Here is a 27,046-nt window from a genome sequence, read left to right as displayed (position 1 = left end):
GCTATAGAAACAGGCAGGTTTATTGGTTTTCATGAAGAGGAAGGGCTTTGATTGTTACACTTGAAACACTTTTCTAAAAAATATCCTTAAATTCTGGAGGGATGATTAAAAAATTTTGAATTATGTTTCAAAGAGAGAACATTTTTGTGTTATATACAGCTGCAATGATTTATTAATCATTTGTCAAGTATTAAATTAATTGCCAACTAATCTGATGTTTGATTAATTGGTTTGAGTAATTTTATTTTTAGAAAAATATCCAAATTCTCTAAATCCAACATTTTAAATGTGAATATTTCATAGTTTCTTTACTCCTTGATGACAGTTTACTGAATATATTTGGGTTGTGGAAAAACAAGACATTTGTGGATGTTATCTTGGGCTTTAGGAAACACTGATAGACATTTTTTTTCACCATTTTCTGACTTCTTATAGACCAAAGAACCAATCATGATTGAGAAAATAGTCCTCAGATTAATCGTCAATGAAAAAAATCATTAGTTGCAGCCCTAATGTAAGAATTTATTGTCTTGTATGACAAATCTGCCCTACAAAGGCAGAGAAAACAAGAGAAAAGCCAAAGTTTTCAGACTGACTTGCATAGAGGATAACTTTGCAGCAATAAAACATTGACATAGAAAAGACCCACAAACGTCCATGTTTACTAATATTTAGTAGCAGTTACTGCTCCTCTGCTAAGCTAGGCTTTTTTTTTTTTCCAGCAAGACTAGACTAGCTGTTTTTACTCTCTAAGGCAGGAGTTAGTTACTATCTTGTTTATGTGGGGTGACAAACTAAATTACTGAAGTGTTGGTTCATTAAAATCGAAATATTTTATGTATAGGAAACAGGTACATATAAGACTCTAAGATTTAAATTTAAATTTAGCTTTAGCCATGGCTAGCTGTAGATGTAACTTAAACAAGCTCTAACTGGATTTGGCTGTCTTGCTTGCTTTGGTTTTATTTTTAGTGGTTTTCTTGTAGGGCTGTGCGATATGGAGAAAATCAAAAATCACAATATATATGACCAATTACCTTGATATCAATACTATGATTATATCGTATAAATATTTACACAATTAGATTTTTGGTAAATAATCATAAGTAAAGTGAATATTATGACTAAGTGGGTAAAGGCAAATAATAGAGCAGTCTGGTAAGTTCAGAAAATTACATCACATTACTGTAATGTAGCCTTTAACACCAGGAAAAGACACTTACAATATTACTATATTCAAAATATAAGACGATATGTAGTCTCATGTCACATTATCGATATAACAACGATATATTGCCCAACCCACTTTCTTGTTATGCGTTTCTGCATCATAAATAGAATTATTTGTGGCTGCAAAAATCTAATGTTAATAAAATTTCATTGCAGTGTGAACTTGCATGATTAACATATCACTAAAGACTGTGATATTGCACTCAGGGATTTTTGTGCCTTTTGTGTTTAGTTTATTGTTCAATTTGAAAATAGTTTATTTTCTTTTTTTTTAATTTAACAAGTAATGTGTTTGGTTTTAGCAGTATACTGAAAGCAGCAGAAAGGCATAGCACAGTACACTTTAATACCTGTTTATTTACCATAAGTAATGTTGTCATCACAATGATATCATCGCGTATTTTCCTCATATTGTGCAACTCTACTAAATACGTACCTACAACATTTTGGCTTTGTAAGCCAGAAACAACTCCTGCAGCGGCATATTTGATATGAGCTGGGCACATTCACTAACTTACTAACTGTATTTATACATTAGTTAATCCATGTAAGCATGAACACACATTTCTAAATGTGCATAATAATCACTCAACTAGACATGTGAAACAATCACATTTTAATGTTTATGTTCAGTGTCAAATCTTTTATTTAACTGGCGGTATCATTTATCACATTATTGCTATTGACTGCCAAGAACAATTTACTCCAGCAGTTAAGTGTAAACTGCGGCTAGGTGTCTCGTCTTCTCCCACCAGCTGTCCAGTTCCTTTTAGAACTCACATTATTAGATGCTGTATATGCATTTTCATCGCAACTGCCCATTTTCACTGACCCCTCGAGCTACAGAAACAGTAATTTAGAATCTTCTGCAACACACTCTGTGTTTTACATCAATTATGGACAATTACCAAAATAACCATCAACAGATTGTTGTCTAGCTCTCGAAGTCGAATTCCAGATTGTGAGCCTCTCCCTCCCTCTCTGTGCTCTCCCAGAGTGTAAATCAATGCAGATGTTCCGGTACGGTCTCGCAGCGATAATTACTGTAACAAGCAAATCATTAGTATCTGAATAGAGGCAGCTTATACAAATACAGCACTGGGTCTTACTTTTACTTGTTAATACTTATTCTCTCATTATAGTTTTGGCAGTTTGTGAGTCAACATGATGCAATGTGAACTTGCTAAAGAGTGCTCCTGCTAAAGCTCTTTACTGCTCTGAGAAAAGCCAAGGTGTTCATTATCGCTGTAAAATCCCATTTAAATGGCGATGTATAGCCTTAGGTTTTTATGGATTTCTTACTTTTTATGATGTATGAAGTTTCTCCGCTGAGGGTTTGCCTCCATGACAGTTTCACTGCCTAAAATTACTTTTTTGCAAAGTGATTCTATAAAAAATAAATTACACAGTGCGAGTATCCACCAGGAGCAAAAGCATTAAGGCAAAAAGCTTTGTTGATTGGATTGGATTGCATTTGTCTTATTGACAAGCTATATGAGATACATTTTAAACAAGACAAGAGGTTCATGATCCATTGTGATCTGCTCGGGCTGTGGTCATTCAGTGTCCTGTTCAGTCAGTAAATTTCCAGATCCGCTTCTCAAAGGTCTTTGGACTGGAAGCCATCATATGTTTGTTAACTTCCTCTCCCTGGCTAATTGAAGGCCAGTTGGACAGTTCAGCACACAGCATGCTGTGCTCATTATTATGGTGCATGAGGGACATGCGTGCTTTTAACATTCATCTCTGTTGTTGCAGCTCCCGAAGGGGGACAGAGCCTGTGTTCTGCTGCTGGTCAGGCAAATACAAACAGTGAAGTATTGTGACTGTATCAGACCAGCTGGCTTTGTGTTTGTGAATTCTGCGGCCTGCAGAGATCGTCTGCTCCACACCTCAAGATGTCCTTTAACTGCAAACTATTAGGCGTGTAATTCCTTACTGCATTTCATTTAACGTTTTCCTCTCAAAGGGACAACACTGGTCTTAGTTTGTTTCTTTGTTATTATCAACAATTAGCCTCAACAGGCCAAATCCCCTCCCCAAAAATGAGTTTTTATTGCACCCGGTACTGTTTGTGTAGCTTTGATTATATTGAAGAAATACTGTGCGTCAACCAGTGGAATGATATGGCTTTTTTATGAGCATTAGCAAGTTCATGTGAGAGAGCTATATTAGGTTGTGGCTGCACAGACAATACTTGCAGAGGGATGAATTAGTTTGGGTTTTTTCAGGAGGTTTTACACTGAGCACTCAGCTTATCCTTAAAAAGTACATCCAGAACAGTCCTTCAGTCAAGGCTGCTCCTCTTTGTCTTGTCACAGAAATATTTATGTATATCCACTTAATGATGTATGTGTCTCTATCTTGTTACAGTTGATGTGAAGTTTTGCACAAACAGTCAGGTCATTAGTATCTGAGCAGCAGCAGCAAGTGATAGTACTGAGTACTGAAATTACATTTCTAACCTCTGTGATAGCCTTAGAGTTTGTTTTAGCAAAATACCTTTCCAATATTGCATATAAACATACACAATTGCATTGTTCTTTATCCTGTAATTATCCCTACTGTGGCATGTTATGATTTAAGCGTTTATTTTTTTGACAGACAGCTGCCCCCATATGGAAGCCAAAAACAATTTCCCAAAGGCCAGACGAACCATAGCTAGCTTCATTGTGAGAACAAAGAACCATTGGTATTATTCATAATTAAACTCTTATTGTGTACTCTGCTGAATATTTCCATTCTTCTGCCTCTCTCCTGCTCACTCTCGTTTCCCCTCGCCGTACTTTGCACCTCGTGCTGGGAACATCTGTCTGGCGTCAGAGTGGAGCCTGGCTGTGCAGATTGGAGCAGGTAGAGGAGCACATTGTAGCCCAGCTAATGATGAGAGTGTCTGCCCTCTCTCTTGGAGGAGACGCAAGCTGCTGCTTCACGCTCGCTCACTCCACTCATACGCCCAGGGAAACAGATTTCCAAACATATGCAGTATGTTTTTAATCCAGTTGAGCACTTCATTTCCCAGCAAACACAAATAACCTTACGGGACATCCATATCTTATGACAAGGGGGTGGGCGCAAAGGAATTGAACAATTTTCCTTTTTAATGTGATTTTTTTTTCCCTCCAAAGTTGCTAAACATGCTCATAACCCAGGTTAACAGTTTGCTTGTTTATGGTTTCACAAACTTTTACACAGACGTGCCTCCTGGCTCCAAGTCATATGAAGCAACTTTATCCAATCTAAACTCCACTTGGTGCACCTGTTGTCATCCTTTGTTTAAACTCAAACTGACAGCATGAACACATGTTCATTGTGTGAAGTGCCGTAAAGAATTTGAGCAGATTGTTTTCCATGATATATGTGTGGAGTAAGTAAACTAAGTATGTGAATAAGAGTTATGCCTGAACTTAAATAAATGCTTCAGTAAATTACCAGGAAGTCAGAGAACAGCTTGTATTTTGTATTGTACATTTTACATTGCAGCTTGAATTAGTTTGACCCTGATAAAGTTTGCACGTGGGTCATTCATCTTTTTTCATGACTATCTGAAACCTCCCTTGGTACAAGTCAACAATGGCCCTTAACATGGAGGCTCAGCTGGAGGTGCTTAACATTTAGAGCGGTGCTCATCCTGCTGTCAGCTACAGCCAGACAAATGTCAGAGGTGGTACTACATGGAGTTCAGCCTGTGGAAGTCATTCCCTCCACAAACCTCATCAGACTCTCCTCACAGCCCTCTCAGCCAGATCAGGATGCTAGTGTTTGTTAATTTGGATTTTTTAGCTTAAGCTTGGATTTTTCTTTTTATGTTTTTTAGCTTTTTGACTTTTTCTAAGGTTTTACTCTTTCATGTGTGTTTCATCTGTGTGTTTGTGCTGTCTGTGTGCATGGGTTTGTGTGTTTGTGTGACGAAGATTAAAAGAGGCTAATGGAACTGGTGATATGTGGGGTGCAGGGGTGAGCGATATGGCCAAAATTTTCTATAACAGTGTGCGTAATTTTATATCACATTAACGATTTACATCACAATACTGTAATTGTTTTGTGAATTCAGTTAAGAAGTGGTTTGAAATAACTGTACCCCACTTCTTTTGTTTGCAACTTCCATACAAACAACAAAACAACTGCCTCACTTAAAGGGCCAGACACACCAAACCGACACTAAAGAACAAATGGCGATGAGGGCTCGCTGTCACCTGTGTCCCGACCAGAAAGTTGCACCTGAACACACCGCAGAGACTACAGCCAACGGCCAACAAGCACGTACGTTCTGCGCCTGCATGATAGGAAATAACTCTCCATACCAGTAGGGGGCAGTTGTCTGTATTCGTCATTCAAAAAGGGAAACGGGAGGACCGTCAGGACAGATTTGAATTGCTAGTCAGCCAGTTAGCACATTAACGACACAACCCGATATTGAAAGATCAAAGGATATTTATTGTGCACTCTTGAACAAAAACACAAACAGTTACGAACCATTTCTGCTAAAGACCTCAGTAGCAAAAACACATTATTAGCTAATATAACAAGTTTGTTTTGATCTCACACCCTCTTGACTTTGACTTTTTTTTGTTCTTGGTTTTTTTTTTTCTTCTTTCCTCACTTCCGTTGTTCTTCTCGTGCACTGAGATGAACTGTCAATCAGAGTGATTACATCAATGGGCTTTGCCGGGTCCAACGCAAATTCAGCGTACTGAATCGGCCTTAAAAAAATAGACAAGGGCTGACTTTTGACAAGATGCTGGACACACTGCAAAAAATAGGGCGACATATGCCCTGAGACAACATTTGAGTTAAAGCCAAACACTCAAAACAGTAAAATTCTATCATAATGGAAGCGTTAATGTTCCTCAGAACAATAATTTCAACTGTTACAGGTTTCTGTATTAACAGCTTCATTCTCCTCCTTTATCTCTGCCCAAATCATGCTACCTTGCAAGGTAGCGTTATTCATGAGATTCATGTGTGAATCATGAGATCACGCAAGCATCCAGCCCTGATTTACTACATAGCCTGCCCCAGATAGCTCCCGCAGTATAAACAGTATTGCCAAATCACCCAACCCTAGTGGGAAGACATGCCCAGTTTGTACCTGAACTTGCTGTCACTGTGGCCTGTGTCCCTATCTCTCTGCTACATCTGGACCCCCCTGGTCTTGTGTACAAACAGCCTGTAATAATTCTATCGATCTTAACTTACTTGCAGCTTATTAACAAACAGGCTCTTCTTCAGTGTGGGCTGCTGCTCTCACTGTTCTCCGCCACCTAAAGGGAGAATTACATAAGAATCCTCCGCTCAATTGTCAGCTCCATCCCCCGTCCACATACAACAAACACACACATACGCACACACACATATACACACACACACACACACACACGCACACACACGATACTGTAGCTGATAACCTACCAAGCCTCTTGCCATCTCTATAACAACTGACCTTCCTGCTGTGGTTGCCGTGGTGAGATGATTGAGGAGGTTTCACTGCATGAAGAACGTGAGCTGCCATGGTTTCCTATCAGAAGCTGTGAATGCTGTTTGGACAGCGAGGAAATAATCATCCATAAATTATACATGTTGCCTAATAGTTTCTCTAAGAGAACTAAATTCCTATTGATTTTACCACGTGATTTTAGTCTCTTTCTCAGGGAGAAAGAAATTAAATCTCTTACACATTCATTTTATTTAAGGAAGTAGGCCTACTGTGTGTCAGTGTGTTACTTTAATTTGTAGCTCGCACACTGTCCTGGATATATCACGATTAGTCTCCAAGAAAACAAGGACAACCTGGAAAGCCCCCTTTGATCCAGTCTGTCACACTATAGCCTGGTAGGGGAAAAAAACAGAACAGATTGGACCTTCTCCATGCAAATGCAGTTTAAAACCAGTAGCTCTGCACACATAAAGGCGCTTCTTTTAATATGTGCCCCCTTTCTTCACACCCACGACCATTGTGTATAAAATCCTGTTTTTCCTGAAAAGATTTCTAGTCGCAGCCGCAGACAATGTTCCCCCACACAAGCTGTCGTCTTTGTCATACCCCCCCACCCCCCCACACCCTCCACTTCAGTCAGTAAAGCAGGATCTCTGGCAGTCGGCCCCGCGTGCGAATTCATGTGTTTCAGGGTACAGGTGGGGGGCTCGCCGGAGTCTGCCTACCTGTTCCCCTGTAAACTGGTCAATTTTTGACTGACATGTACAAGGGGGGGGGGGAGCAGGCATGAAAACCAGAAGGGGGGAGAGAGGGGCGGGTAAATGAACAAATGTCAGGGTTAGCGGGGGGTTGCTGGGGCCGCGGCGGTGGAAAACGCTTCCTCTTAGGGGTGTCTCCTGATAGGGTGCGGTGAAGGGGAGTGAGGCATGCTGATAAAAACAACTCACTAACAATTATGCTCACCTAAAATAGCCCTTACTTAAGTATATAGCATGCTTGCCAGTTAATTGTACACAAAAACAAAGACTTCACAAAAGACCTCCTGCAGCCAATGTATTTTCTTTTATTTTGGCATGATAATTAAGTGTGACAGCTATGAATGCAAAATTGGCAGATATTATAGTGGCCTGTCTAACTCTACGTACTGATTAGGATTGTTTGTATTCCAAAAGTTATACCAAACTATAAAATTAGAAAACTGCAGTATAGACAAAGAACTACATTGTCTAATGAACAAATAATAAGAACTGGTCTGGCAGCTCAGATTGTGTATAATAAAATAAAGTGCACTCACATGCCAGAAACAGTGCAGCTGGAGTCGAACATGATTTTATAAATATCTGAAGAGTCTGGCCATCACTGTTATCCAAGCTTGGTGATGGAGGTTTGACAATAATCTGTAGATGTTTGCTCAGTTTTATGAATATTAAATTAGTGTTCCTGTTTTTTGCGAGTATTTTGAGCACTTGACAATAACAAAAATTGTGCAAGAGATGAGTCCGATCTCTGCAGATTAAAGCCCATATCTGTGCTTAACCAAGCCACTGTCTGCCTGGGGTTTAATGACAGCGTTCCTAATATTCTCAGGAGATAATGCTTTTCATAATGGCAAGCAAAGAGCCACCATCAATACAATGCGCTCAGTAGAAGCCAACATTTCATCCGTGTTACACTTGAATAATTTGTGTACCATTGCTGCATTTCCTCTGAATTGTTCTCTGGATTTGTTCAACTTGTTCTTATTGATATGCTGTAGGACTAACAACCATAAAATCTACTAAGACCTCTGATCTGTACTATTGACCATTATCATAGCCAAGAGGTTTGTTACAATGTGGTATTTTTATGCTACACTTGGTGAGAAACCTGTTTACATTCCAGGGTGCTGTATAGTTCACTTCTCTCCGCAGCTCAGTCGGATTCCAAAGCACCGTATAGATTTCTTTCAGCTGATGAAATTAAAAAGACAGCAGTGTGTGTGTGGTGTGCCTTCCAGCAACGCGATTTGCCTGTGAGTTCACGATACGGGTTGAGAGGGGAGTTCCTTTGGGGGGGATTAAATAGCTCCCTCTCTTCCTTCCCTCCTCCCCTGCCCTCCATACTTGCAGAACACAAACAGCTTGCAGGGCTGTATAGTACTTGTACAACATGTTTGCCACAGTGCTGCTCACAGGTAACAATAAGCCAAGGTCAAAGGTTAAGAGGGATTGTGGAGCTCAGATTCTTGTGTGTTCCTCTGGCAAACATTGCGCACACAGGCACAGGAAACAGTGCCCATAGTATCGCTGGGAGAAAGAAAAAGTGAGAGACAGAGAGAGCGAGTTGGCTCGGAAGAGAGGGTATCAAAAAGAACAAGACCGGGGCTGGTTTCATGAAGATGTGTTAGACTGGGCTATACGGTCAGGACATCCTTAGATGAGTCTATCAGGGTAGGACAGTGTTGGTTATGCTCTTAGACTGGGCTGATACCAGTTAGACAGCTGCACAAGAATAATGACTGATGTGAAGTTTAAAAAGAGCGGTAAGCAGTTTGTCCTTAGTAATAATCACACCTGCTGACAACTGGAGACAGTCCTGTGACAGCAGTAGTAGTTTTTTCAAACCATTTAAAATGACTCATGCTTATGTGGGCAAAAGTAACAGTATGGAAAGTGTTTGAACTTGACTGATGTTCTCTTCAACGTAGGTTTATTTTACCATAAAAGCAAGCTCTCCCTAACCTGAAATTATTGAAGTAAAGAGTTTTCTAATCTGCTAGTATGAGTTACCTAAAATCAGGGGCGGGGGAGGTATTCAGATCTTTTACCTCCCACCCCATGTTAACACCGTTAACTCTGTCAGCACTGTTCGCCTTGTTAGCACGATTAACCGCTAGCCGCCAGCTCAGCCACTTCCATGTTGAGAGCCGTGTTCAGGCAATACCCGCTCCGACCTTGAATCAGAGATGTGTTCTCTGCCATCTCCAACGACAAGTTAACATGCAGAATTGGCCAAAAAAAAAAAAGCCAACAGGGGCTGACTTGTACCAATGATGCGTGACAGTCCACAAAAAACAGGGGGGCAGAGGCTCATACGCTTGGTATGTCAGGACCACTCACCATAGGGGCAGTAGTTCAGAAAACAGGTCGTCCTTTAATCCAATTCCAAATTCTAGTATGAGGATTTCGGGGTCAGGTAACCACCTATGTCACCTGATGGCAAGAAAAAGAGTTGTGAAATGCCCTCATTACTGTTGAACTTTTCCAGAAAGATTGCCTTGTTCTAAAAAAAAGAGTTGGAACTTAGTGATAAACAGAAATTTTTTTACCGAAGATGTCAAAAACTACACAGCTTTTAGCAACTGGTGAACTTGGATGTCTTTCTGAACTGTTGGTTTGATTTAAGCCGTGGTAAAAGTCTATCTTTGTGAAACCAGATCCCTGCCTCCGTCAGGCTCTTTGAATGGGAAGGAGATTATCCATTTAATCTCTTAATCATGCACACAGTATACATAGTTGGTCCTGTGCCTAAAACCTCTGTCCTGTTCAGATGTATCACAGCCACCTTTGGCGATGATTCCCTCTAACCCACAGACCAATTCAGGGTAGCGCCAACACTGTTGCACATGTTTCTCTCCAGCTGTCAGTATATTATACCCTTGGTGCCCTGTTAAAATGCAACCCAGACCAACGGTGCATAAAATGGATTGTGGAAATATGTAGATTTTAAAATAAAGCTTTTTAAAATCCCTCATTGCCACAAATGTATTCAGAATAAAGGCAAATGTTTCATAACATGAATTAGGTTACTGTACATTTTGCACAGTATATGTTCCCCCAAAAAGTAGGAATTAATAATGAAGATGCTTTTTGGCCTGAAATTGCTATTCAAACAATTATGTACTTAGTTTCTTCCAACAAATGCATTCCACATTATTGTTTTGCCTCATAGCAAAGCACCCAAAAGACTAAAACCTTTCATTTCAGCAAAGGCCGCTATTGGTCACCGTCAATAAAAGCATAAAAGCATTTATTTCCCACGTTTGTCAAATTAACAGCATACTCCATCTCCCATAGGACTTGTAAGGTTCATTAACCTTTCTGTGAAGTGGGACAGGTTTCCAGCAGTTACCATAACCTCTGTCTCGCTCCTGCCTCAATTATAATAGAAGAATTAAACATCCAGTGATTCAAAACAGTAATGCTGCCTCTTAAATCCCTTTGTACCAGCTCTCAGTTGTTAATGACTAAAGACACTGAATGAACTATAGAGTTATCAACAGATATAACCGCGGACAGAAGCATATCAAATGGCTACTCTCAGCAGCAGAGATTACTGACTGCATGTACAGTTTTGTTTGATGGCCAGATTTTACTGTTTCTAAAATTGTTATTCAGTTTTTAAAAGGCATGTTGCCTCATTTTCTATGGCTAACACAATGTTGGATTAATAATACATAAAACTACTGTTACACATTTGGAAAACTATGTCACATCCATTTGAGAACACTTGTGGCCATTTATTAGTTTATCAGTCTTTGCAATTTGTGGGATATGTCACCCAAATTTTCTGGTGTAGTTGCACCGTAGCCCCCCATCCTTCCAAAGTCAAAAGAATAGACTGACCTTGAACTAATTAAGTGGTCAATTACACGCCTGTTGATCTTTTTTAATTTCTTAATAATTAGATTAATTGTGTGGGCAAAGAGTTCATTCTCTTGTCCACCTACTCCTCCTTCATCCTCCACCTCTTCCTCTCACTTCTCTATTCCTCCTCCTCCACGCCCAGGCCCACAACGCCTCAATACTCATTTATTTTGTGTCACCGTTCTCACTTCAAAAAAACTGTTTTAATTCTATGCCGCTGACTGTCTTAATAAGCTTAGTCTTCTCTTCCTCTCCCACCCCCTTACATCTCCCCCATCCTCTCATGTATTAATCAAAATCCAGCACGTGCCTGGATGTATTTGTGGGCATACAGCTCTATTATAACCTATTAATTTACCATCTCTGTGGATTTCTGTTGTTACCGCCGGAAACCGCTGTAGCCATGGAGCAGTGAGGCCTCGTGTTGGTGTGTGCGTGTCTTCTGATGCTACTTGTAGGCAAGCTCAGGCTGGGATTTTCCAGTGCCACCCCCGTCAGTGGGAAGCCCTATATGGGGACATGTCAGCGCCTTGTTTGCTTGTTGTGCTGATGAAGCTGGGGGTGGGGCGAGTGGGCAGCCTTGTTCAGGTTCCAGGATTCCCTTCAAATGAGTCAGCCAGCCCCCACTCAAACCGACTGTTACCTTGGGAACTCAGGCTTGGGCTTCCCTCAACAGTACTAAAGTACAGACTCATCAGCACCCATAGTCACACACACAGGAGCTTGCGAGGGCTCAGAAGCAGCACCCAGGTTGGTTGAAATTATCTTATTAAAACACTCTCACTGTGGCCTGTACTCTGCCCTGTTAGGCCCAATCTGCTCTATGAGAATGAGATGACCAACCCAGCACGGCCACTTTGTTAAGGCATATTTGTAATTTATGCAAATTAGACTGAATAGATGAGTGTGATAATGAGTTTGGGTGGCTAGTTTCTTAAGTCAGTGATTTGAGTAATAGTATGCCTCCTCACTAATGAGCCTGGCTGGTGTAGTGTAGGTTTGGTACATCACAGTGATGTCAGTGATGGCTGGAGTTCACTTAATAACTGGACTGTTTATGTTTCCAACTCAGTTCATTACCAAAGCCAAATGAGTTTCTTTACTGAAGCCATTAGTCCAGCAGGCTATTGTTAAGTGAGTTAATTTGTTGATGCACTGGAGCAGATCATGGGTGACTCCCCCACTGGCTTTCACCCTGTCCTGCTGAGGCCAATCCATCCCGCTCAGCTGATCACCATTAGGTTGCTTTACCAACCAATCAACCCAGACTCAAGCCCATTAGGCTTTTTCACAACATAGGCTCATTTACCATGACCAGAGACTCCAGAAAAAAATATTATTAGGTTTGTGTTTAATTTAATAGTGGTCAATATTATCACATTTCTTCCTGTTAAAAAGAAAATTTAGAAGTTTATTTTAACAATTAATAAATTAAATTTTAAAAAATCTGTATGAAAATCGGAATTTAAACTGTACGGTATTATTTATTTAATGCATTGACTTATTTAATTATGCCTTGCCCTGCGCCGGTGACAGCTGTGGCCAGAGGCATTATGTTTTTGGGCTTTCCATCTGTACGTCCATCAGTCCATCTGTCCATCGGTCCATCTGTTGGCCTGTCTCATTCTCTAACCATGATATCTCAAGAACGTAATGAGGGTATTTCAAATTTGGCACAAACATCCACCTGGACTTAAGAATGAATTGATTAGATTTTGGTGCTTAAAGGTCAAGGTCATTGTTACTTTGTATCCACCTCAATCTCGTGAACACAATATTTCAAGAGCTCCTTGAGAGAAGTTCTTCAAATTTGACACAAACGTCCACTTAGACTCAACAATGAATTGATAAGAATCTGGTGGTCAGAGTTCAAAGTCACTGTGACCTTGCGTCCGTCTCATTCTTGGGATTGTAATGTCTCAAGAAGGCCTTGAGGGAATTTTTATCAAATTTGGCATGAATGTCCACTTGGACTCACGAACGAACTGATTAGAACTTGGTGGTTAAAGTTCAAGGTCTCTGTGATCTAGGGCTGTACCCAACACAGTATTACCTGAGTTGAATCAGATTCGGCCATTTAATACAATTGTGATTATACAAAAGGTCAAAGGTCAACTTTGCTGTGAAACCATAATGTTCTGCAAAAACACTTTTTCTGGCCGTTACTCAACGTCATAACTCAGGAACAGAGGGGAGACATTTGGTCAGAGATTGAATTGGTGACACTAATCTTGGGTGCTGTCCTTAAAACATTGCTGATTTTATAGCTCTTCTGTGCTTTTGGGGGTAAGATGTGTGTGAGGCATCCATGTTTTTACAGACATAGATGTAAACTGTAAGTGAATCTTTACTGGTTCATGGAGGCAAAGAACCGTGAGGCAGTAATTCTGGTTTCAAGTTTGATTTATTTTTATTGTTATGGTATTTTCCATATTTGATTTGGAGTGGGGGAAGCAACCACACACCTTATATCAAACAGAATTGTCAACTCGTTTGCTCTGTTTGCATCATCAGTCTGACATTGTGTCCATGGATCACAATGTCAGAGAGGCGGAGGAAGGTGGATTTGATTTTCCCAAGCCACTTACTAGACACCCCAGTATCCACCTAAAACCACGTGATTTTAAGTCCACACTGATACGTAGCTATGCCAACATACCTATATAACATACCACGAGAAGAGTGGAGCAAAGTAAACACAAACTACGATGTTGGGCAATATTGAAAAGACAGGATTTAGAACAGCCTTGATAGCAGCATCTATCTTGTCTAACATTACAGCGTTCGCCGTCATTGTTATTACTACTCATTCGTTCCAATGCACTGTTTGACAACACATGACAAAGGCGTTAATCCCACCTGTAGAGCCAATTAGCTAAATCAGTTACCCCGCAGCACTCATTGGCCATTTTAAAAAAAAATTCTAACTGAGAAACTGCTGTTTTATGTCACGATACCAGACAAATGAGTCACCTTAAAGTCAGTGGAGTGGGCAGATTCAAAGGTTTAGACCCAGGCAAAACAACTACATCGCTAATTGTACTTTGCAAAACATGAATAAAACATACCGTGCACATGCTATATGCCACACACATCTGCCAGCTGTTCAACCAAGAAGTAAAGGTCGCTTGCTATAAAATAAAGGCTGACATTACTCCCCATTCATTCAGCACTGGGTTTTGCCAACGTCTGTTTGTGTGCTATTTTGAAGAAGATAGCAGGTCCCAGCTAATTGTGACCTGCATAGGCCACAGACCAGCTTTTGAGGAGAGCTTCCAGTGGAGGAATATGATGTAGTTTGGGTTTGCAGTGCAGTTAAAAGGGTGAAGCCATCTGTTAGCTGAGCTCTAATACCATTCTTCAGCACCTGGTTCAGTCTCTTCACACTTGTTTTGCCTCAGTTACAGAGCCATATATACGAGTTTAATTGCCCTTTCCCTCATGACTTTCACAGAGATGAACTGTGGGCCATTGTTTATGAAAATAGAAACCATTAAGCGAAAAGCAACTCTAGGAAGTCTGTGACCATACGGGTTGTGTTACAGTCCACAGAGACCCCCTATGGCCTCTATAAGTGAAAGTCATAGACTACAATGGGAAAGCATTGCTGGAATGTTATGCCATAGAGCTCCCCATAAATGTGGTTTCAGATGTGCTCCCGGTTCCTGGAGGGGGTTCCTTACACTGGCCTCAGCGTGTCTATACCACACCAGAATTGCTACGATGACTTGACTAAGATGCATGCTTGTCTGCAGATGGCATTAGTTGTGTTGACTTGTGTCAAACCTTACAGAAGTTGACAAGCTCTTTCATCATGGCCACCACGATAACATTTGCTGCCATCTATTGATTTGTTATTTTTGGAGCTGGACTGTGTATTAGGAGCGCTGTTGGAAAATAGCGTTCAGTTATACATTGCACTGCGTTGTCAGGGTGCTGAGTGTACCCTGGGCACAGATGGAGCAGCAGAACACTGTACAGTGAAAGTAAAAGTAACTGTTCATTGCACTGGGTCTAAGTTTTATTCACTTGCCTCTGCAGCATCTGCTCCTCTAATCCATCAGTCTGATCTGATCAGGTCGTTCAGTTTTCCACCCCGTGACTCAAATTTCATTAACTGCTACTGAGGAAAAAGAAAACTCATGAAGAGTTCCACCTGTGCTGTGTTTATGGACCCACAAACATCTCCAAGTCTGGGGGTGGGACACAGGCTGATACAAAGGGGCACACACAAAAAAAAACAGAGAGTTTGCTGGGGTCATGGTTATGTTACCTACCCAACATTGTCGTTGTGGTAGCAACTTGTCAGTGGTTGTTATGCATACATAACTTTAAGCCTTACTACTGTTTAAACTGGTGATTCACCATGAAGGACGAAATTAGCTATAGAAACTAAAACTGTTTTTGTGCCAAGCTGTATACATGTTTTTTTTCTGCTGTAAAGTTGGGCATTTTAACATGGAGGTCTGTGGGGATTGACTCTCTCTTGGAGCCAGCCTCTAGTGGCCATTTGAGGAGCGGCAGGTTGTGGCAGTTCCACGTTGGCTTCATTTTTTCTCCTCAGAGGTTGCCGTTTGTGTCTAAGTTGGTTGTTTCCAGGCCTGAATCTGTTGATCGATGTCACCATGTTCTCCCAAGCCATACTGACCACCAGTGAAAGCTTAGTGGTCTGATGTGACTGAGAGGGCTGTGGGGCTAAATGGTCACCTGACTCTGGTAGTGGAATTTTTTTGCCCAGTGCCTGGCTTCTTCCTTGCCACCAAATTCAGGGCAATGCATCAACCTCCAGTCTCTTTTCAGTGTCAGCTAAGACCTTTCGTTGCAGTTTTAGTAGTGGTGGCATAGGGTGGTGCAGTTAGATGACCATCTACATAAAGGAGGGACTGATGATTGAAGGCTGAGTGGCAGCCCAGACCATTACATAAAGTGGCCTGTTGTTGCTATGCTCAATCAATGTTAACGAGGTAGCCTCCTGATAGATAGTAATCCGGAAGCATAAAGTCCAGGCTGAAAAATATATGTCACCAGGAAGGTGAGTGGAGCCATAGCATTCTGCAAAGCTCAGAGTGTCCACTACACCATGATAGAGTTGCTGTAGCCTGAGAGTCGGGACTAAGAAATTGGACAGACAGTAACCAAGCTTTTTTTTTTACCTATAGCATTTGCCTTATGGCAGAACTGCAGTCGACAACACTGCGCAAGCAACATGTACCACAGCAGTCGTACTGCACAACATCAATGCATTTAAAGGAGCTGTACGCAACATTCAGAGCATTAATATAGCAGAAAAGCACTGTTTGCTTTGTAAAGATAAATTGGAGAATTGGTGTTCTGAGCAGAGGATGAAGTCAGGCTCCCTCTGTGTGTGTTGTCATCCGAGCTTCTCTGTGGGTTTTTGCGGTAGCCCTGCGGTAGTGTGCGTCCCTGTAAGTGTATTCTACAGGCTAGCGCATCACTGCCATTCTGCGCTGCACTCATAGGGCAATTACTGCGGATCTCAGAATGGCGTAGCTGCAGAAGTGTAGCACCCAGCCTCAGGTTTTACCCCAGGTAACAATAGTAGCTCTGTCAGCACTGATGTCATTGTTAGCACAGCTTATGGAGTTAACACTGTTAGCCGCTAGCCTCAGACACCTTCATGTTGAAAGTGATGTACAAACCATCTCTCCCCATACTCTAAATCATAGATATGCTCTATGTGTCGCATACAGCTCTTTATATCCCTCTTTGCTGTTAAAAACAAATTCAACTTTAAGTGTTGTTTAATGTTTTTGAAGAACCAGCCTTTGAATTGGGGCACAGCTTGAAATGTTAGACCTGTGATAGATTGTGACAAACCTGTTCAGTGTGTCACAGACTTCTCTCTCGGTGTATGCTGGGATAAGCTCCAGCCCCCCTGCAACCCTGAACAGGATAAGTGGGTTAGACAGTGCATGGGTGGATGGTGTTGATATGACAGGAAAATAAAATGGGATCATGAGTAACTAAGTATTCTCAGTTGTTATATAAGTTGCTAAATCTTTTGTCAGAAAATTGTAGCACACAATGTTCGTAAACTCTAAGTCAGGTGATCTCACTGGTCTCCTTTTAGTCATCATACCAGAGGATCTAGTCATCCAGTCATTTTAAACTCCCAAGTGACAGATTACATTGAACTCCTAGAAGAAATAAGGTTGTTAAAACCAGAAACTCAGTGTATTTTCTTCCTGAAGATAACTAAATCCCCTAGTTGAGCAGTGATGTGATTCTTACTGTTTTCTCTTGGAGAAAAAAAACTGTGTTTAACCTGTAAACGGTGAGGTTCCTTGTGAGACACAGACTTTTAATTCACAATAACCCTGCAAATGAATGGGCTGATTACTGAGGCGAAGATGAGGAGGCAGTCATAAGCACTTGGCTTGAGTGGAATAGGCAAGGGGGGGGGTGGAGGGGTGGCTGTAGCGGTACAAGTCCAGCCTCAGAAATAGAGCTGTGAACACCATCTGTCATGCTCTCTCTCCCCGTCTGTTAGCCTGACTGCAAGTAAAAGGGAGAATGATGCTCTCAGAACTGTATTAGAAGGACGTGGGTGCTGATTGTCGTAGGTGTGGGTTTACAGGGTGTGCAAGGGAGGGGGAGGGAAGTGGTGTGTATACAAGGAGGTGCATGAGTAACTGACAAAGGGAAGCACTCACCCACACAGAGAAGGAGAAGGGTTCTTGGGCAAGTGGGTATTCCTGGTGAAACCGCACCCCTGCACCTACTCACCACCTCCTCGCGGACTCCTACCTCTTGTCAGAGGATTCCCAGCGGAAGTTATGTAGACGCATTATACAAACACACTGCTCATCTTCTGTTAGGCTTGGAGGAGTTAACAACTCATGTATAATACTGAGTTTCATTTCACATGTTGAGCAGGCTTACCTTGGTGATAACTGGCCACTTTAAGACCCACAGGGAGGACATCAATGTCCCAACAATGATCATTTCCAAGAATTTAATTGTGTGGATTATGATTATGGTTATGGTCTGGATCAGCCTTGGTTGTACTTCACTTGGAACTGAGAGCCAGAGTTGTTTGCGCTGAATATTGGTGGTTGGAGTGTCAGGCTATTACGTGACCCACAGAGAAAAAAGCTCTGCTGCATTGCTTTTTCCAGATTTTCAGAATTATTCATTGCTCATAACGTGTAGGTTGCTCGGGATCCTTTCTGCTTTTGTCTGAGTCAGAGTGTGAAATAGAGTCAGTAAAACATGAAGGCAAGCTGGGCCACGATGAACAACAGGGAGAGGCAGCATGAAGTGTCCGTAACACCGCAGCTGGACTAACATTAGTTAGAGCTACTATCTAGAGTGGGGATGGGCTTCTACATTTGAACAGAGCAGAGACAAATGAAGAAATCTACTGTGGAAATTTTGGATGGTGGTGGATTATATGTTCAATCAATTCTTTGTACAGTAATTTTTATACTCAAATCCACAATGCTGTTTATCATGATTGCCCTCCACAGGAAGATCAAAGGTCAGGGTTAGCTATACCACAGCTTGTAGGGACTTTTTTGCGGGTTACCAGATAACATGGTTCCTGTTGCAGAGTCTTGAACTTAGGCCTTTGAAAGGTGGTGTCCCTACTCACTACACCCCCTGCTGCCATAAATATATCAGTAGATGGCTGGACCGTTTCCAGCAACGTCAACACAGTACAAAAAAATATGAAAGCAATGGTATTGTCACAATTTAAATTTGTATTTGATATGTATGAGTAAGTTAACAACAGAAACAAAGCATTAATACAAAGTCCAGGCCTCCTCTGATTCAGCCATAATTTCTCTCTCCCACTCAAGTTTATTGCTCACAGAGTCTCTTATATCAAACGTAACGCTCTCCGTTTGAAAAGAGACATAACTATAAGCTTCAGAGTATGTTCTTTTTTTTTGTTAAATTTGTGAAATATACCAGCCATTTTGATGCTTTTGGTTTTTATTTCTCTGTCAGTTTCTGCCTCTCCCACACTGCTGAGTGTGTGATTCACTATCACAGCCACAAGAATGGGTATTCCCCTCGTGTGAGGATGCAAAGTGTAGTCACATTTGGTTTGAACTAATAACTCACTTGAATTCAGTTCAGGTCATTTGTGTCAGTCTGAGTTTGTTTCATTTACATTTGGATATAAAAAGAGTTTGGCTTTTCCCTCGACTAAATAAATAATAAAGACTGTGACATTATGCAAACTATAGATTAAATGATTGGCAATGAAACCTTCATGACCGCTGTGATGAGTGACAGTTTGATGATTGTCAGGGTTTAAGGTTTGGTGGTAGGAATTATTTGTGGTTATTTATTATTTATTCAGAATACTTTCCACAGTCTTCAAATCGTACCTCATTGCAACAGTGCTGAGCTTCTCTCTGTCATCTTAATTGCAGAACTTTATAATATGACCCTGTTATATGATATACTGTATATGTATGTATGTAACTTTTATCTCCCACGCATGATGAGTTTAAAGAGCAAACATTTATCTCTTGTAAATATGTGTTTAAGTAAGTATAAATTAATGAATACATATTAAGGATGTGTGCAGAACAATCCAAAACATACAATATGGCCACAAACTGAGTTGGTGTTGTATATTCAGCTCTATGAATGATTGAACCTCGAAGACATTATGTGACTCATAAACATATGAATTTTAAGTGTAGCGCCTGGATGAGAAAATATTTAGAAACCCTGATAGTGGGTTCCTTGGTAACTGCATAGATAATGAAGCGGCACTTCCTAGTGTTTTTCAACTTTCAGCTGTTGTAATGACATAACTTGCAAATTTCCAACAGTTGAAACACTGACACAGCAGCCGTGAGTACTCTATCGGGCTCCCGTGGTAAAGATGCACATTTTAATATTCTGCTGCTTTTCAGCCAAGTGCTTTAAGATAAAAACAAACTGCTTACAGAGACAAGAAGTGACTAGTAGATCTGTATGTCTGTATTATGGGCAAACAATACTGAACAAATACAATCGTCAATCACCTTATGTAATGTAACTCTGATCCTCGGCTTAAGGCCAGCACAGAAAGTCCCAAAATAACTGCACAGTTTATTCTGACATTGATGTATATAGTAATTAAACCATATTTTAATGAATCTATTTTAGACTTTTCCTATGACATTTGGTTTGAGATTTGTCACCAGACGTGATGTCTATATTAAAATATTTACCTTTGTGTATAGAGTGCATACTGTTGACACTGTTCTTGTTTTATTGGGGAGTTTCGAGTGTCTTGGGTGCGGAGTCTCAACGCTTTTGACTTTTCTAACCCAGAGCTCAGAGTATCATCCTAGCTGAGGATATAATCGATCTTAGATTAACTTCATCAATGTGTGATGTTGCTTTTGATTCCCTCTAACAAAGCTGTAATGGATTTACTATATGAAAAACTTTCTGTGGTGCAAGCAGCCATAACATCTATCATCCATGCAGCAAAACTGTAGCTGAAGTAACTTCAACCAGAGACCTACAATGTAAGTACTTGTTCACGAGCTCATTGGTGGCTCCAACGGACACTGTGTGAGCCTTGTTATCATTATGTATTCCTAATTTATGACATCATCACTCCCAGATTTTGCATGGGTGGGGTTACCAAGGAAATCATTCAGCAGGGTCGTGAGGCATTAGGTAAATTTAATTAGGTCAAACTACAATGATTTCCAATCGCTCAAGTAATGCTTCAATCATTGGAGTCATCATTTTAGTCCATTCACGTGCTGTTGTTGCATTTTATGTTTTAGCCATGTATCTTAACATTTAAGATTCTAATTATAACAATACTGCAAGATTAACATGATATAGGCCTACATATTAAAGTCAGTAAGTTGAACCTTTTTTAATACACAAAACACAATCACCATGGCGAGCAGCTGTCAATCATTAGGTGGTCAGAACTTTTCGCGCTCTCTGTCACGCCCCCACATCAGGGTCCCTGAGGGAGGCCGCCCACCATGTGAGAATGTCCTGTAGATTAGTGTGAGCAAGTCTGTCACTCCCCAGTGAGCATCAAGTGTCAGCGACCTCGACACCGCCCTGCCCTGTCGCAGCTACTGTGACACCAGCTCTGCTTTGGAATAGATAAAAACACCGTAAACACAAAACTGATTATTCTCAAGGTTTGTATATCTTGAGAATATTAATATATGTAATCCTATGTGAATTCTGCATATGATTGACTTATCTTTCATTATTTGGCTGAGTTAAAATTTTGCATTCATTTGCTGTTGTTTTTACTGTATGTATTGTAAAGAAATTAAAAGGGCAGAGGGTGCCGTGGAGAGTGAGCGAGAGCCGAGCATTAAGATGTGGGAAAATGTTGCACGCTCAAATGTTGACTACCTGTTGCTATGGCAATGGGTTTGGATCCTGCAGGCTGCAGGACTCTTGCTATTTCTAAATAAAGCTTTTTTTCTCACTGATCAGTGGATGAAGATACTCACAGTTGAAACTAATCTCCAGAATTTCACCAGGCTGTGTAAACACTTGTGCTCTGCACTCAAATACTTACTGCTAAACCTCCTAAACAGCAGTCACAGGATTATAGATGAGATGATGCACAATAGAGGACACATGCTTTGCTGCCGCTACATTTTGTACTGAAAGAGTCAAATATAAATGATAAAATTATGATTCATTACAAAGTGTATCTCAGTCATTCTGGCACAGATTTACAGACACACTATGTACTTATGACAATAGAGTTGAAACATTTTAATTGGCACTGTGTACCATGTTCTGCTCCAGACAGCATTTGTGATGGGTCCAGTTTCCTAGCTCTTCACATATGACAAGAAAGCAAACAAAATCTTTCTGTTTCCTTGTCAAGACTATAAACCAAACACTACAGTGAAGTTATTTATGAGATAACTGAAATCGGGGGCTCAAGTTGTGTTTACAACACTGTATTATTTTAATTTCCTTTTTTAAAAATGATTATAATTGCTGAGTGCAAAATGTGTTTGCAGCATTCCCAAGATGATATAAACTCTACAAAATACGTATTTATGTTCTGAATTGGTTAAGTCCATGTCCCCACTGAGGAATGTGGCTTAATGTTTCTATACTACTATAAACTGTATTTTGTCCATTTCAACATAAGGATCCAATTAGACCGGGGGGGAAAACAACATGTCCTGCATGTTTTTTTGTCCTCGCACACTGTCTAGTAACACAGTACCTGTGTTACCCTGTGGGGGGAGCCTGTGTGTGGAGAAAGAGAGGACAGAAATAGGTGCTGAGACCAGATATTTGATGCCTGTGATGGGGACTTCCATGCTTACCTCAAGTGGGTTTTGGGCCATTTCACAGACAACATATTTAGTCCTTTGCCTCCCACTCAAGGATGCAGCCGTCTTGCAGTAAGCAGCCAAGTCTATTAAACAAACATTCCTGTGTGCAATTTGCAGTGGCTGACTGTGTGCTTCCTGGGGATGAGGGAGTTTAACCTGACAAATATACAGTAGAAAATGCTTATGAAAAATATCTGTGCTTCACACCAGGTGACATGATGTCTGTTTCTAGGCAACAGGAAGTTAATATACAATTAATAATATGGGAAATTACTACCTGGAAATGTACTCAGTGGTTTAATTTGCTTGGGAACTGTCTTTTTTTATTTTTAGATTACTAGCGACAAATGATTGTCTTTTTCCAATCATCACCCGAGTCTCAGTGTTTATTGAATCCATTCTTGCTAAAATCCATTAATATGACAATATATGTGTGATTTAGTCAAAAGTCAGCAGGTTAGACTATAACAAAACTTGCTCCAGATAAAATTGGCCGGGGAATTAAATGGCCTCTCCAGCCTCTCTCTAGTTGGTAGGTGGTGCTAATTCAAGGACTGACCACTGAGATAAGCGAGTGCAGAATATTTGGCTGTGAGAACACAAAACTAAGGGAATACTGGTATTAGATAGTGTTGTAGGAAGAGGTGTAATAGCTCACCATATTTTCTTTCTTGTTAATGGTCTTTGACCCAAAAGTGAACTGCCTGAACTTCAAATGCTTTGTCTGACCGACTCTGTGTTTTTACTACCAGGGCAGTGCACTCAAGAGAGGACAGATACAAGGGGCAACCATCACTGGTAAGAATGGTTTTCAATTGCTCATTCATTAAATTGTGGTTTACATAAATTACCTATCATACTCATTAATGTTGTGTGAGCCTTATTTACTTATTGATTGATTTAGTTTAGTTTAGTTGACAATAGTTTTTATATCATCATCAGTTTCAGTAATTTAATTTAAAGGTATACTGTGCAGGGTTTTCCTGATACACATGTTACGGCTCGTGGGCCAAATCTGGACTCCAATAGGGTGCCAGCTGGCCCGCTGACCATTTTCTATTTCACAATCAAAACAAATTGATTCAAACTGGGATTTTTTACCTTTAATGTAAATAATGTGCCAGAGTGCAAAAGCATCAAAAAGTAAAAAAAGTAATGTCAGGGGAGGATCCATCAGACCCCCAGGAGAGGTCTGGCTAACCCCTGAATGTCCTCAAATCTTAGAAACGCCCCTGCAAACACCTGACCTGTGTGGGCTTTCTGCAACTGGATTTGCCTCTTGAGAAAGATGAGTAAGAACAGCAAACATCAACAGCAAAAAAAAAAGTTTTTTGAACTGGCCCCTGGCCCTCTGTCATTCTGCAAAAGAAGCCCTCGGGCAAAACAATGTGAGCATCCCTGGTGTAGACTCATACAAAATTAATCCCTCTTAATTATCACGTATGACCCACTAGAAACGTGTGGCGATGTGTTTATCTGCTGAGACCCTGCTTTCTTATTTCCTTTTTATTTGATTGTGTTCAGGATCTTCTGGGCACTGTGTGCAGTTGAGATGGGGACTTTATTAAAAAGTAGCGACCAGGTGCTAAACCATAAGCAGCATGCAACCAAGATGGAGCTGTAGAAATCGCAGACACAGCGCCAAAAAAATGCAAATATAGCGAGGCAAAACACCAAGTGAATCCGAGGTTGGCTTTCACTATGGCTGCTGATACTGTTTACAAATACTAACCAGCAATTCCTGCAAAGTGTACTTGTAACTTAATTTTATTATTGTTTATGTGTAACATTAAACTTGTTCCTTCATGACCCCTTGCCCCTGGGTAATTTTAGTTCCTACCTGCCATTGTTTTGCAGCAGACATCAGTGAGTGAGTGTAACGGGTGTAACAACAACAGCACTGTTGGGTGTGTTTACTGTGTTGCAGTGTTTGGTGTTGATTTAAGAGGATTTATTTAAAGAAAAACTGTAGCCCGCTTATTACCCACAACCCAGAGTGATTGAAGAACGCTACAAACACCACTGGTTTATTGTAATCTCAAAAATAATCCAGATGCATGAAGAGGACCGTTGAATAGAAAGAACTGGGATTTCAAAGATTTAGCTCACTGTTAGGTTTTAGTTGCATCATTGTGATAATCACATACAGTCTATTGCTATGTAACATCACCATTCTCAGCTCTCCTGATCCTGATTCTTGTTTTTCCATGCAGACTATCATCCTCCAACCCCACCACAGAAATCTGGTTTTCACCGCTACCAGTTCATGTTGTTTGAGCAGCCTCCAGACGCACCAGTGTCACTCACCGAGCAGGAGAAGTCATCCCGTGGTAATGACTCCGCTCACCAGCACCTTGAGTTCACAGCACTGTTGGCCGCTGCAGTATCATCGATCATATAGCAACATTGATCAACACAACTGCCAACAGTTAGTTGTTGAATCAGCAATAGAAAGATTGCACCAAGGCATTAAAACTCAGGCCCAAACGTTTCCTCTCAAATTAACCACATTATAGGTTTGTGGTTATATTTTTTTTTAGGAACGTATGTAGGCTACTGCAGGTGTTTTTGTAAGCATTAGTAAGCAGATTATTCTATTTCCTGACATACAGTAGCAAGTTGTGTCATTTTACACCATTAGATTGATTTAGGTATTGCCTCATTTGAGTGGGCTTAATCCTTTACTTAGGGTGAAATGTTTCCATGTTAGGTTTCAACAAACCGAGACACCGCTGAAGCTGCTATTATTAGTGAGTTGATTTATTATATAACGTCCCAAGACGCTGCAGCCAGACACCATCTAACCATCCTTAAGCCCAGGTTTTGATCTGTGGCTGTGTTTTCTCAGGACGTGTCGTTTCGTGTAATTCACAAATAATTATGAGCATTCAATCGAAGCATTTGGAGTTGCTTTAGAAAGATGATTTTCTCCAAGTGCTTGAACTTAACAAGGGAAATGTTAATGAGGTTAGTGAGTAAGTCTGCTGCAGTTTTAATGCCTGTGGGGTCAAGACAAGTATTGTTGGCTCCCACGCACACCTGCACGAGTCTGCCTGACCACGTCTCGTTATCCTCCGCTAAAACCTGAAATCCTTATCAACCATGTCAGCACACATGGAGAGTGTATATTAACTTATAACCTTGATTACTGTCGATATTATTACCAGATCATTTCCGTAGTTTGTCTCTCAAAAGACAACAGTCTTGCAAAAAGCAGAGTTGTTTTGTTTACACTTCAGGTTTTCTGACTTTTCCTCCCCCCTGAAGAAAAGTCTCTTGGAGGTGGGCAACCGCACTTGGATGTACAGTACCTCACAGGAGGCGTGCCCGTCTGTCTGTTCTACTCGGGTCACAGCCGGTGATTTGAGGAGAGATCAGGGCGGTTTGAGACTTCAAGCGCTGCGGCCGTGAATCAGTGGAGCTGCCAGTCTCTGCTGTTTGAAGTTTTGACAGCTATGTCAGCAAACAATCCAGGCACATTAGGCTGAGGTCTGTTTGATGTTGAAACCTCTGGAAAAAGAAATGTCAAAAGAGATGTACTTCGGTATATTTTATGTATCCAAACTCAGATTTGAGGAGGTATTGTTCGGGTATTCACTGTGTCAGAACTAGTTAAGCTGAAGAAATAGTGGCATGAATAATAGCCTGCTATTTAGAATATTTTATTTATATATTTATCTTGTGCAAAACTAACTGGAGCATCCTTATTTTCTGCTTCCAGCTCTAGTACAGTAGTTGCCCCCACATTATGAAGCGATTGAACGGAGTGGATCCACCCATCCTTAATCTACTGGATGAGTCTAACTCCCGCTGTTTCACTTCCTCTCTCCTGCAAACTGTTGTCTCTATTCACGGGAAATGAAATTAAGAAATTCACTCTTGGATAATCAAATGTCTCATTTGATGGGTCAATTCTGGGGAGGATAACTGCCCTCGTAAAAAGGGTAATAATGGAAATAGACATTGCGTAACATATTAAGAATGAAAGCCTCGTCACAGTATGTGAATAGAAAAATACTCAGTTTTACAGTAATTATGGGTTTGGTTGAATTTAGTGGTGTACCTGCTGTATTATTGTTGGCCTCCACTTGGCCGTGAGCACAGTATTCCCGCACAGACAAGAGGAACGGAGGGAATCCCATGTCTCCCCACCTCCTCCGTTAAGTATGTTCACTTATTAGCGTCTGTCCTCCCTCCATGTGGTATGACACAGAGAGCATTTTTCATAGCCCATGACATTAATTGATGTGATTTGCGAAGGGAGAGCATTTAGTCGTGGGTGGGAGACTCCTAATGATCGTTTTCCACTTCCAGTAGCGCAGTCATTGACTCAATTTTATCGCAAATTTGTTGTCTTTTTCTTTTCATCTCTGACCATCACTTAAGTAGTAAAGGGGGTGTACAATGAGAGGTGGAGCAGGGCTGTTGTGCGGAACCGT

General features: G+C 40.8%; 1 protein-coding gene across 1 annotated transcript in view; it reads left to right on the top strand.

The window, feature by feature from the left end:
* The window catches only part of LOC126393694 (phosphatidylethanolamine-binding protein 4), a 60,456-nt gene that overhangs the window by 27,587 nt on the left and 5,823 nt on the right, over positions 1-27,046 (top strand). Inside the window, exons 5-6 of the mRNA XM_050049981.1 lie at positions 23,360-23,405; positions 24,821-24,937. Coding sequence (XP_049905938.1) covers positions 23,360-23,405; positions 24,821-24,937 — 163 coding nt within the window. The remainder of the gene's footprint in view (positions 1-23,359; positions 23,406-24,820; positions 24,938-27,046) is intronic.

The sequence above is a fragment of the Epinephelus moara genome, chromosome 8, assembly GCF_006386435.1.
Source record: "Epinephelus moara isolate mb chromosome 8, YSFRI_EMoa_1.0, whole genome shotgun sequence".
Classification (NCBI taxonomy): Eukaryota; Metazoa; Chordata; class Actinopteri; order Perciformes; family Serranidae; genus Epinephelus; species Epinephelus moara.
This window is presented reverse-complemented; position numbering and strand designations above follow the sequence as displayed.